The 12408-nt window shown below is 38.0% G+C and overlaps 2 protein-coding genes and 1 long non-coding RNA gene across 3 annotated transcripts; all 3 read left to right on the plus strand.

Annotated features, from left to right (window-relative positions):
- Positions 993-5899, plus strand: LOC109819488. Its single transcript, XM_020385223.1, has 8 exons — positions 993-1129; positions 2875-2942; positions 3020-3178; positions 3271-3417; positions 4458-4630; positions 4725-4962; positions 5059-5195; positions 5512-5899. The coding sequence occupies exons 3-8, from the start codon at positions 3064-3066 to the stop codon at positions 5572-5574; spliced, it is 873 nt and encodes a 290-aa protein (XP_020240812.1). The 5' UTR covers positions 993-1129; positions 2875-2942; positions 3020-3063; the 3' UTR covers positions 5575-5899.
- Positions 6041-9053, plus strand: LOC109819487 (pentatricopeptide repeat-containing protein At4g02750-like). Its single transcript, XM_020385222.1, has one exon. It carries the CDS (start codon positions 6462-6464, stop codon positions 8412-8414), a length of 1953 nt encoding a protein of 650 aa, XP_020240811.1. The 5' UTR covers positions 6041-6461; the 3' UTR covers positions 8415-9053.
- On the plus strand, positions 9233-11087 carry LOC109822559. The gene is made up of 2 exons (XR_002242173.1): positions 9233-9607; positions 10779-11087. It is a non-coding gene; the product is annotated as an uncharacterized LOC109822559 (long non-coding RNA).

Consider the following 12408-nt stretch of genomic DNA (forward strand, 5'->3'; position numbering starts at 1 on the left):
ACCCATTGCACCATTTTTTGTACCAAAAAAGAATATCCTCAAAATATTCTCAGCTTATTTCATTTTATCTATTTTTATATTAATTAAGAGGTAAAAAAAATATTTAGATTTTTTTGAAAAATGAACAGTAATGGGGTGGATGAACAGTGCAACGGCATATTTGGTGCAGCACTGTTCTACTGCACCAAAATGAGGCTGTGTTAGAGAATGAACAGTGCAACAAAAAACACTGTTTGCACCATTTTTTTGCTGGGTTGGAGATGCCCTTACCAATATGGGTGCGCAAGTAGATGTATCCGAGTTTGTATTCAAAATGTCAAAATATATATCTTGCAATTGTTTTAGCATTTAGATGAATAAATTCGAAGGTTACTGTTATGATCACCAAATATAACCTTACGTTGGTTTTGGCAACTCTTCACTAATCTGATTTAAGGCAAACAAAAAACAAAGCCTCATTCATGTTAGCTCCGCTAACCTAGTTTAGCGAATGAGTTACCAAACACTCTCTTAGTTTTAAGATATAATAACTAACACATATATTATTAACGAACTCTCTCGTATGATATGAGCTATACTTTTCAATATTATACGGTTTTCCCGTATCTATTTTGTATCCGCATGTATATCTGTGTCTGTATTCGATTTTAGTAGAGCTTGTGCCTAGCCATGGATATTAATTTTTCTCACGGAGATATACATGTATTTGTATCTGTTATGGTGCTTCTAATCGCCAAACTATAATCATTTGCCAACAACGGACAGGCGTCTCCTATATGCACCGCTCAAACCAGATTGACGGCCAGGGCCACCAGGTATCTGGATGCTGCGTGACACGGACATGTTATTTGGGCCAACGAGTCCGCGTCCAATACGTGTTGGACGCGGATTCGATACGGGTCTGGTCCAAAAAAATCCGTTTCCACTTATCGGGTTAAAAACCATACCCGATTACCCAAACCCATAGCGTTTTTAAGTGTAAAAACCCGAGCGACTTCCCCTTTTATCTTCTCCGTTCCCCTCTCTTCGTCTTAAGCTGCTCCGTTTCCAAACCGATCCGCTTCGACGCCGAGCAAAAACCTTCAGTTGGGGTTCGCCGGATTTCGACGAGAGACGGAGAAGAGAATTAGTGAGTAATTTTTAGTTTTTTAAGTTTTAGGGTTTTTTGGGGTTTTCAAAATTGAAACCTAGTTCGTAATTGAGTTGGGATCTCTGTTGTATAGTATCTAAATCGTCAAATTTTGAGTAATATAAGATTGTAATTCTCACTTTCATATTTTTATTAGTTCGATGAAGAAATCTGTCTGCTTGATTTTTTTTACTGTTGATTTCGTATTTGATATTTCTTTTAAAAAAATTGAAACGTGCATTTAGCCAAGTATATCAGGTTCATAGAGTTTAATTTCATTTTTTTGTTCAATTTTATTTCAGTTTCATCTTTTTGTTTTCGGTTTTCTGTATGCTTGATTTCATTTTTTTTCCTTGTTCAGATTCAATTTTTTAATACGTTTCTACATGTGATTAGTTAGTGGTTGTGTGGTTAATACTTGATGATTATAGGAAATTAAATGGAAACGCCAGGTCCTATTGTAGTGGATAGAGATATTCAAAGTGGGAACCAAATTTGCTTGCATTTTCATTACACACACACACACACACATACATATACATATAGATATACATACATACATACATATACAACATATGTGTGTGTATACACACACACATACACATACATACATACACACACATACATATATATATCCACGCCCGCGCGCTCGCGCGCCTGCACAATTGTACATGTATGTTGATTACATAAGTCAAGATCATGGTATACACGTATTGTACGTGTTGTTGCCCTCATGGCCACCGTGCGGACTTCAATGATTTTGTTCAATAGGCTATGAGCAGCTTATCAAGCAAAGAGGTGATAAACAAAAGGCGTATAGGCCTTTCTATATGGATCGAAGCGAGAAAAAAACTTCTTCATCTTAAAGAAATAGGAAAAAAAAAATTAAATAGGGTTTTTAGGATATTAGTCCCTCAAATCATTAGTATTTTTATATTAGTCTCTCAAATCTTCATATTTTGATATTAGCCCTCCAAATTACTTAAGTATGGTGATATTAGTCCTTCTAATTAGTTGGTGCTAAAATTGATGGAAAATATTCCGTTTTCTTTGACTTCTTTCTTGAATATAACTCTCAGTTCACTACCCAAACGCACAACACATTAAACTTAAACCTGTTAAAACCCCTCAAACCCAAGCCCATTTCACATTCTTCTTTCTCCCAATGGTACATTATCAATCAACCCATAAAAACCAAGGACTTGACTGGCATGAAGAGGATGGGGCTTGAAGAAATAGAGGATTTATTTGTTTTTGCTTGAATTACATGAAGAGAGGGAAGAAATAAAGGGACCAGAGAGTAGAAGATGTTGATGGGGTTAGAAGACTTAGAGGATAGAAAAAGTACCAACCGGGTAAGAGGTAGAGTAGAGAAAGAGGGGTAATAAGGTAATTACTCACTCATGATTAGTCTAAATCCAATCAGTTAAGCTAACGTAAGGACTCATATTAGCATATTAAGGTGATTTGGTAGTATGAATCCTATCAGAACCACTCCTATAGGAGTGGGATGATTTACACCATTGATATAATAGGCAGGATTTCCAAACTAACCTTCTAGCCCTCGTGAATGGTATAGATCACCCATTCCTGTGGGGTGTTCTGATAGGATCCTTGATTTGGGGGGCTAATATCAAATTATGAAGATTTGGGGGACTAATATCAGAATACTAATGATGTAAGGGACTAATATCTTTAAAACCCTAATTAAGTAATAATATTGATTCTGTTCTCATTTTCGTCAGGCCTTTTCAAGTTGCAACTCGGAGTAAAAACAATCGATTCAGGAAAAAAAAAATTGAAAGAAGCAACGGTACTCTCCTTAAACTGATTTCTATTTGATTCAGATTTATTGTTTTATGCTCACCAATCAATTTCGCCTTTTTGCAGTTTTCTAGGGTTAGGTTTTTTGATTTCTCTTCTCGATTCTAAAGATGGGAAAGACTCATCCTGATTGCATCAATGCATCTAATCCCTACCACGAGTGTGTCGATTACTGTCACAAAAAGATCGCCGAAGCTAAAGAACGGGCCGATGCTGAAAAAATAGGTTTTCCGCCTTTTCTTGATTCAGTTTGTATCTTTTCCCCTTTTCTTTATTGAGTTTTCTTCAAAATTTCATTTTTTCTATTTTTGTTTTAGAGAGCGAGAAGGATGCTGCAAAGAAATTAGAGGAGAGAACAGTGCATCCTGATTGCGTCAATGCATCGAATCCTTATCATGAGTGTAGTGAGTATTGCTTCAGGAAGATTGTGGAGGCGAAGGAAAAGTTAGAGAAGGATGAATCAGGTTTGTTTTTTTGTTATGGGTTTTGGGTTTTGATGAAGTAGGATTATTTGATATAATTTCTCACTGTTAAATCTGATAATTTCTCACAAGTTTGGGATAATGCTTTGGAAGAGGCTAATAAGTTGATTATGATATGAAATTGGAAGAGTTTGTTTGAGATTGAGTTATTGAATACTTGTAGTAGCAGCCCTTTTTTATTGTTTTAATTTTTTATTTTTATTTTATTTGCTAGATTCAGCTAAAATCAAGGTATCAGGAATTGTGGTTCAGCTAGGCTTTGATGTTATTGGCTCTTTGCATCCGCTTGGAACTAGACCAGTTATATTCATGCTTTTATTTTCTGTATAGGACTCATGGCCATGGGAGTGAAAAATGCACAACTGCTATGCAATAAGATGCAGAATGATTAGGCTTCCTCCATTTAGTGAATGGCTTAACTTTACTACCCTGCAAGGTTATATTGATTGCATGTGGTGAGATGTACACAACATATTTGATTTGTTCTATTGGAGTTTTATGTGAAGTTAGTAGATTATGCATTTGATTAACTTTGATATTGATGTTATACTGAATACTGAAATAGGAAAGTCTCGTACCCTGTAAATGGTGAGTGTTCCTTTTCGTCTACATGGTCTTTTCAAGTTCTCTTTGACAGTGTTCTGATGCTCAAGTAGAGGTAAATGGCCTAGGAAAATTAGTAGGCTGCTGGTTTGCTAGCTTACAAGTTTAATAGAATCCTCCCTTATTGCTCTCCTTCTCGCTTCATGTGTGTAAGCTTTGCATTCTGGAGCTAGATCTACAAGCATTATATTTATCTGCACAACTTTAATCATAAACTTCTCTCACGCGTTCCTTTGAACCATACATGCCTTGTAACTAACTCAGTGATTTTCTTTTATATCTGAGCGGATCCACTTTCCTTCTGTTGTCAATCTTGATGGAAGGGTCTTTCACAAGATTTAATATTTGGTTAACTCCTTGCAGCGGTTCTCTTTTTGATACTTCAACATTTAATATATACAATATATACATTTATACAGGTATGCAAGAAGAAGATGGTGCCCCATACTCCTCCAATCCCTCTCATCAAAATGAAGTTCCTCCAGGAGAAAATGCTGGTGCTAGTGACCAGGATGTCCAGACCAATGCCGAAGAAGGGTATCCACATCTCAATGAGAGGCAAAAGAAACTATTTGAGCTGAGGCTTAAAATGGTAACTTAATCCATGTCTTGCAGCCGGTCATTCCCTAAATTAGATTTCAAGTTAAGTGTCTTCCCTGATTGTTTATTCGGTTATTTATATGCAGAACGAAGCAAGAAAAGCCAATCAAATGGCCATGGTGGCAGAGAAGAAGAAGCAAGATCCTCCTGAATCAAGGGGCATTTCTAAACAAAAATGGATGGAGGAGAGGAAGAAAAAGATTGGAAAGCTGCTTGATTCAAATGGCTTAGATATGTCAAAGGCCTACATGCTTGATACTCAAGAGAAGGCTGAGGAGAAGTATAAGAAATGGGAGAAGGAACCTGCTCCATCTGGCTGGGATGGTGAGTTTTTGATTTTTTTCATTTTAGTATCTCTTTTTATTTTGTAACTTAGGGATATTGATCATTAACTGACAGAACAAAATGTTCTGTGACCAGTTTTCAATCAGAAAACACTGTATAATGCTTACAAGAAGCGCACAAAGAACATAGATTGCGACATGGAGGCTTATACTAAAGCGAAAGAGGCTGATCCTGAGTTCTATCGTGATGCTTCAAGTCTTCAGTATGGAAAGGTATTTTGCACCTTGATCTAAAACTAAGCTTCTTTTCTGAAGATTTAGCTCCAAAACTTGTGCTGAAAATCACAGTATCTCTTAATCTTAACACATTCAACAGTTTTATCTCAATTTACTGTGAATTTCTCTTCGTCACTACCAAGATTTCTTTTCTTGTCATCTTTGATAAAGCTTGAGATATTATTGTGCCTTAAGTTACTTAGATAAATGACTTCAACGTTCAAGTTTTAATACATTCACCATGATTTTCCTCATTTTTGCGTGTTTTATATTGTATACAAAGTATAATTCCAAATCAATTTATTTGTCTCAGATTGCGAAGATGCCGGAGGAAAATGTAGACAGAATGGTGAAAGAGCTTCAGGACAAGAGATAGCGAAGCGGCAATCTTTTCAGCAGGAGGCGTAGTTCGCATGAAGAGAAGAATCGATTCGATCAATGATAGGAATGAACATTTCAACAAGAAGATCGAGAGAGCTTTTGGAAAGTACACTCTTGAGATCAAGAACAACTTGGAGAGAGGAACTGCTCTCCCAGATTAGGATGCCTCTGCTGTTTTGAAACGTACTATTCTGTTGTGGGAAATGAGTGAAGACCAACAGTATACTGGCTTTTTTTTTTCAGTTGGGTTAATTGTGGAGCACCAATTTGATAATATGTCACAATTTTCTTGTTCTCTTTAATCGTGTGGTATTTGAGTATTTGGAATTAAAAGGTTTTGCTGTTTGTTATTGTTGTTGTGGATTAGGATCGGTATGCTATTCTTGTGCTTGACATTTATCCTCCGTATGAAGTTCACAACAATAAACAGTGAATCGGCGACTGATGTTTTGGACGAAATAAATTGGCAACATAAAATGTAGAACTCCCATGCCCATGAAAAGGAGAAATATGAGAGGAAAGAAATTTTAATTCTTCATGCTTATTATTGGAAATTTCTTTCGGACTGTGCTCATGGATTTGAATCTATTCCTTTGGTTAGAAAAAAAAAAACTCTATTAGTAAAATAAAGTCTAAATATCATCGAGACTCCTGCCGCCTTGTCGCCGCGCGCCTTCACCACCTCGCCTGAAGTCCCCGCATCGCCGGAACTCACCACCTCGCCTGAACTTTCCGCCGGCCGCCATCACCTTAAAGATCGTCGCGACCGCAAGAAATTCACCTTTCTTTAATAAGTGATCTTTTCTCCCTCGCATACGCCGCAACCGTTCGGTCATTCTCCCGCTTTCTTCATTTTCGCAGACTCAGGAGGAATGAGAATTAATGAATCACGTGCTGACCCGAATCCGATCTCAGCACCAAAGATCGCTCCTTTTCTCCTTCAAACGCCTTTTGACGACAAACCCATCAACTCAACCTTCGGATTTCACATCGAACCCTCGCCGGGACATTTTCTGGTGGAACTCTGCCATCACAAGCTGCTTCAGAAATGGCCAAATAGAGGGAGCGTTCAACTACTTCGATCAGATGCCTTGCAAAAATGTTGTCACTTGGAACTGTATGATCACCGGATGCATCCAAAGTGATAGGGTTTCAGACGCTCAGAGAGTTTTCGACGCAATGCCGACAAGAAATATTGTGTCTTGGGCCGCATTGATGACCGGATATGCTAAATGCGGGAGAATAGAAGAAGCCCGAAGCCTGTTTGATAGAATTCCTGACCGAAATGTGGTTTGTTGGAATTCCATGATTTCAGGGTACATAAACAATGGAAAGATTCGGGAAGCAAGAGAGCTATTTGATGTGATGCCATTGCCCATGAAAAACAGTGCTTCGTGGTCGATCATGATTTCGGGTTATCTTAGGCTAAGGCGTGTTGTTGAAGCACGAAGCTTGTTTGATCAAGCGAGGTTGAGATCGGCTTCTCTTTGCAATGCTCTTTTGTCAGGATATGTTGAGCTTGGACTCCTTAAAGACGCAGAGGAGTTTTTCTCGCAAATTGACGCAAAGGATGTTATCTCATGGAATAGCATGATAACATGCTATTCAAGAGCCGGAAAAATGAAACGCGCTCGAGATTTATTTGATGAGATGCCAGAAAAGGATACAATTTCTTGGACTGCAATGATCCATGGCTATTTGAAAAATAGAAATGTTGACGATGCTCACATATTGTTTAATAAGATGCCAAATCGAGATGTTGTGGCTTGGAACACGATGATGGGTGGGTTTGTAAGTAATCACTTGTTGGATGATGCTTTGAGATTGTTTAAAGAGATGCCCGAGAGAGATATTGTGTCATGGAATACAATTTTACAAGGTTATGTTCAGAGAGGCGATGTGGTTAATGCATTGAGATGGTTTGATAACATGCCGCAAAGAAGTGAAACCTCATGGAATACACTAATTTCTGGGTATCGAAACGAAGAAGCTTTGGCTTTGTTTTGTAAAATGGTTAGACAAAAGTTTAAGCCTGATCAAGGGACACTAGCCATTGTAATCTCGGTATGTGCATCTCTTGTTGCTCTTGGTTGGGGGAAAATGCTGCATCTATATGTGATCAGAGCTGGATTTGAACATGATGCATTGGTAATGAGTTCATTAATTTCTATGTACTCAAGATGTGGGTTCATTCACGATTCTGCCTTGGTATTTGAATCCATGGTGAAGAGAGATACAGTCTCATGGAATGCAATGATCGCAACATATGCTTGCCATGGATTTGCATTGGAGGCCTTCAAACTCTTCAACACAATGATCCAAAATGGGTTTCATCCGGACCAAGTAACATTTTTGAGCCTCTTGTTAGCTTGTTCTCATAAAGGCTTGGTTGATGAAGGTTGTCATTATTTTAGGTCTATGCAAAAAGATTGGAAATTGGTACCCAAGCCTGAACACTACTCTTGTGTTGTTGATCTCCTTGGGAGATATGGGTTCATTAACCAGGCTTATCAGTTCATCAGTGAAATACCGGTGGAGTCTCAGACAAATGCTTGGGAAACATTACTGAGTGCGTGCAAATCTCATGGAAATTTGGAATTGGGAGAAGTCGTGGCCAAAAAGGTTTTACATGCTCGACCTTCGGATGGAGCAATGTATACCGTTTTGTCGAACATTTATGCTGCGAAAGGGAAGTGGGAGGATGCAGCGAGAACGAGAGCATTGATGAGAGCTCGGGGGGTTAAGAAAGAGACGGGAAGTAGTTGGATCGAGGTGCAAGGGAAAATGTACGGTTCGAAACACCCCAAAGAGAAACCTCCAGGCGAGTCTGGATGACATCTCTGCAGACGTTTGGACAAATCCAAACAATTCCTGTAGAAGTTCTTGCACAGAAATTTGATGCCTATATTGACCAATCAGGGGCTAAGAAGCTAGGCATCCCCTTGTGGCCTGTTTGGATGGCGGGTAGAGAGGGGGAGGGGAAGAGAAATTTAATTTTAACCTTGTTTGGGAGTTTCACGTAGAAGGGTAGATGAGGGGAATGAGGGGAAATTTAAGCCAAAATCTTACACTCCAAATTAGGGTGTAATGAAGGGGAATGGAAGGAAGGAGAACTTTCCTTCCCTTCCCTAGATGATCTCCCAAACACACTGTAATAGCCTGTTTGGATGGAGGGTAAAGAAGGGAAGGGAAAGGGAAATTTTGGTTTATTTTTGTTTGGGTGTTCCATTTAAAAGGTTAAAATGAAGTGAATGAGGGAGAAAGTTGAACTAAAATCTTACCCCTCAAATTGGGGGATAAAAAAAGAGAAGGAAAGGAAGAGAAAAAATTAATGAAAATAGTCTCGTCTTTGTATAAGATCGGACCCTCAACTAGGTTTTTTTTTCCGTAGTTTCAAGTTGTATTGTATTCCATCTAATACTAACGACTTTGGGAGTTGTTCTTCTTTCTATTAAAATAAAATTACTAGATCATGCATGGTAGCACAATAAAAATAGCTCACCCCGACCAAATCGTCGGTTGAGTTTTGCAATTTAGAAAGGATTAGCGGCGCAGCTTGTTGCCCGCTTGTCATCATCACATGTGTAATATTTTGGTTTGCTCTTAAAAAAAATAAAAAATCTGCACAAGAAAAAACATGGGGAAATATTTCTTGCAAAATAAAAATGAGAAATAAAATCCCCAGAACATCCCTCACCAAACTCTGTATTATCCAATGTTTATTATATCCTGAACACGCGGTACTAGCTTTGCACGGTGCACGTGTCCGACCAGCGCCACTCGGACCTCAGCCAAGATTCTGCACACATTTCAATATCGTTTACCATCATCTTTGGCGTCCGCCCTTGGATTTGATCAACCGTGTCGAGAAAGAGGAGGAGGAGGAGGAGGAGGAGACGAAGAGGATGACGAGGGGAAAGCAGAAGATAGAGGCACAGAGGAAGAACGCAGAGAAGAATCAGAAGCAAAAGGGATCTCAATTCGAGGCCAGGGCCGTCGCCCTCAAGGTCACGTGCCCAATCTGCAAGGTGAGAAAAGATAATCTTTTCCCCCCTTTTAGATTTCCATTAGTTTAGGATTCTGGATTGCCCATCTGTTTAAATCTGGAAATTATGGGTAAAGATGGGATCTTTTTCATATTTTCTCTGTGATGGGGCTCCTGATTTAGGTTCAAACCTAAGAATCACGAGTGTGCGTTTGATTGACGTGAAAAGTTTCCATCTTTTTGTAGTTTGTAGAAATGATTATGCTGTCTTTTCTCTATTGTGCTATTTGAATTGGTAAGATAAGAGAAGTTTGGAGTGGCGATTGATGTTTAATTTTCTCTTTTCGATCATCTTGTTTTACATTGAATTTTTGCACATTTTATTGATGATCATCATTTAGCAGTAGCTTTGCATCATTAGCAAACTTGTAGCTGAAAACTTGTTTTGAGTGCCGCCGCTCCTTTCATTCTGTGGATCAAATGACGGCTGCAGAGGAAACCTTTTTGTTTGCTGTTAGCTGGTAAAGTTGCTCATTTCAAGGAAAATTGAATTAAGAAAATATAAGCCAAATCTTTTCTATGAGTTCACCAACCCGGATGCCATAAAAAGGTGTAGGAATGCCCCCATAGCACTCGACGGACCATAACACCGAGGTAAATTGCACTTTCGTATAGATTACTTCAGGTAGATGGTTGGGTACAAAGATATGTGAATGTAAATGCGGGAGCTCAGAGAATCAGTGAGTGAGTTTGAGAATATTAAGGGACTAGATATACCTTGGTAGATGTAGAACTTTACTTCATTATTTACAACTATCATAGACTTCAAAAGACGAGAATATGTTCCATTTATCACGAGGAAAACATATCATTTGATGGGAATAGACTATTAAAATCTCCTAAGCGATCTCCCTTGCTAAAGTATAGCATAATCCACGGCATGGGCGTGCTTACAATTGTCAAATGTACCATTTTGCATCACTTAAAGAATCCTGTCCTAGCCCTAGTTGATTTTCATTTAGATATTAAAAACATGAACTTGTTGCAAAAGATTGTTGCATGTACGCCTTCACAATTGAATTATGAAGAAATGTTTCCTCAGCTATTTTGTTGGAGTCTGCCTCGGCTTAGAAGACGATTACCTGCATGACTATGTTTGTTTATCCGTCTTTTTCTTTTAACCAAATTCATCGTTCTCATGCTGTGCTATTCAGGTACAGCTAGCAAATCAAAACCAGCTTGGCGATCACTACAGTTCGAAACACCCCAAAGAGAAACCTCCAAGTGAGTCTGGATGACATCTCTGCAAGCATTTGGAAGGGGCTTGGGATGTATTAACTTCTAAGTGTATCGATCTTATTTGTTCAACTCCTACCTCTATCGTCTTTTGGATCATGTATGAAACGTTATGAGGTTTTGCGATGCTTATTATATGAATAACATGCACCGGATGTAATCGATGTTGCGTCTTTCGATTGTATCTGTACTTTGATGTGTATATGGAATTTTGAAGGTTTTTTTGAGCGTGTTTTGATCTCCTTACACGTAACGAGATCCTGATGACTGGTAAGAGTTGAAGATCAAAAGATGGATTTTGCTTTGTTATTGAGAAAGTTCAAACTGTACAAGAGCTGCTGGTACGGAACTTGTACGGAATCAGATTGTTTATTCCGGTCATTGTGTTGCTTTTGGTTGAGAGATCTCATGGACGAGCATGTTTCCATTCGAATTGCCTACAGATACGATCATTTTGCTTTAATTTGCTAATCAACATGTTTGATTTAATTTACAAACCAGTGGAGAACTACTTATTTTGGTCCTTGTCGATTGCAGTATGTTTGAGATTGGGGAGCTTGGCTTGGCTTGGCTTGGCTGGAGAGCAATCATCGTGGTTACTCAATGTAGACTCTGGCCCAGTGCACTCGATAAACACATCTAATTTGGGTAAAATCACCAGAAGGAAAACTCAAATGAAAATAAGAAACAGTTTTGTGAACTAAAGAATTAAGTGGAGCAAAGAAGGAAAAAAAATCTTGAAGAAAAAGATTATGTAAACATGCAAATAAACGCTTAATAGTAAAAAAAGGGAAAAGTAGAAATAAACAAATAAAGTTACAGGTCCTTAAAAATATCCCCCACCATCAGCACGGCAATCATCATTATGACTTAATTTCAAAAAATTCTAAAAAACTATAAAGTATACAAATCTAAAATAAAAAAATTATAAACTATACACTGCCAAATCTAAAATTGTAAACAAACCCCTCCCCTAAAATTCTAAAAACTTAAAACATACCCTTAAATAGAAAAATCACAAAGAAATCCTAAAAATTTACAAACAAAACCCTAAAAAATTACAAACAATCTTCTAAGAGCTATGAAGTTTTTAAACAAACACTTGAAAAAGTATAAAAAAATGATAAACATATGTTATTAGGGTTTTCTACCAAAAGCTGTCGGAACTTAGGTATAAGAAGGGTAAACTACCAAACTTATTGGGGGCATTTTGATCATTTGACGACACAAGAACAAGCAATGCCATTTTTAGGGGGTTTTTTGTTATAAGAAATTACCGAGGGGTTCAGTGGTAATTTTAAACATATTTCTAGGCGCTATGCACACTTCAATTTAGAATCACGAGCATTTAAAAAAATCATAAAAAATTAGATATATAATCAAGAATCAGAGACCCAGCGATCTGAGCAAAGTACACAACGCTTGCCCAACTATCAATAAGAAACCAAAACTGAAAGGGGACAAAAATTTATCATAGCTTCGTAACTAGGGCTGGAAAACGAACCAAATATTTAGATTAAAAAGTGGGGGGAGATTAAAAGGGGGGGA

The sequence above is a fragment of the Asparagus officinalis genome, chromosome 8 (assembly GCF_001876935.1).
Source record: "Asparagus officinalis chromosome 8, Aspof.V1, whole genome shotgun sequence".
NCBI lineage: Eukaryota > Viridiplantae > Streptophyta > Magnoliopsida > Asparagales > Asparagaceae > Asparagus > Asparagus officinalis.

What these genes read in the sequence shown, in the direction of transcription:
- LOC109819487 (XM_020385222.1), top strand. Translation starts at nt 6,462, where the DNA reads ATGAATCACGTGCTGACCCGAATCCGATCTCAGCACCAAAGATCGCTC.
- LOC109819488 (XM_020385223.1), top strand. Translation starts at nt 3,064, where the DNA reads ATGGGAAAGACTCATCCTGATTGCATCAATGCATCTAATCCCTACCAC. An exon ending in TTGAGCTGAGGCTTAAAATG is followed by an intron (nt 4,631 to 4,724) that starts GTAACTTAATCC and finishes ATTTATATGCAG; the next exon opens with AACGAAGCAAGAAAAGCCAA. An exon ending in TGCTCCATCTGGCTGGGATG is followed by an intron (nt 4,963 to 5,058) that starts GTGAGTTTTTGA and finishes TTCTGTGACCAG; the next exon opens with TTTTCAATCAGAAAACACTG.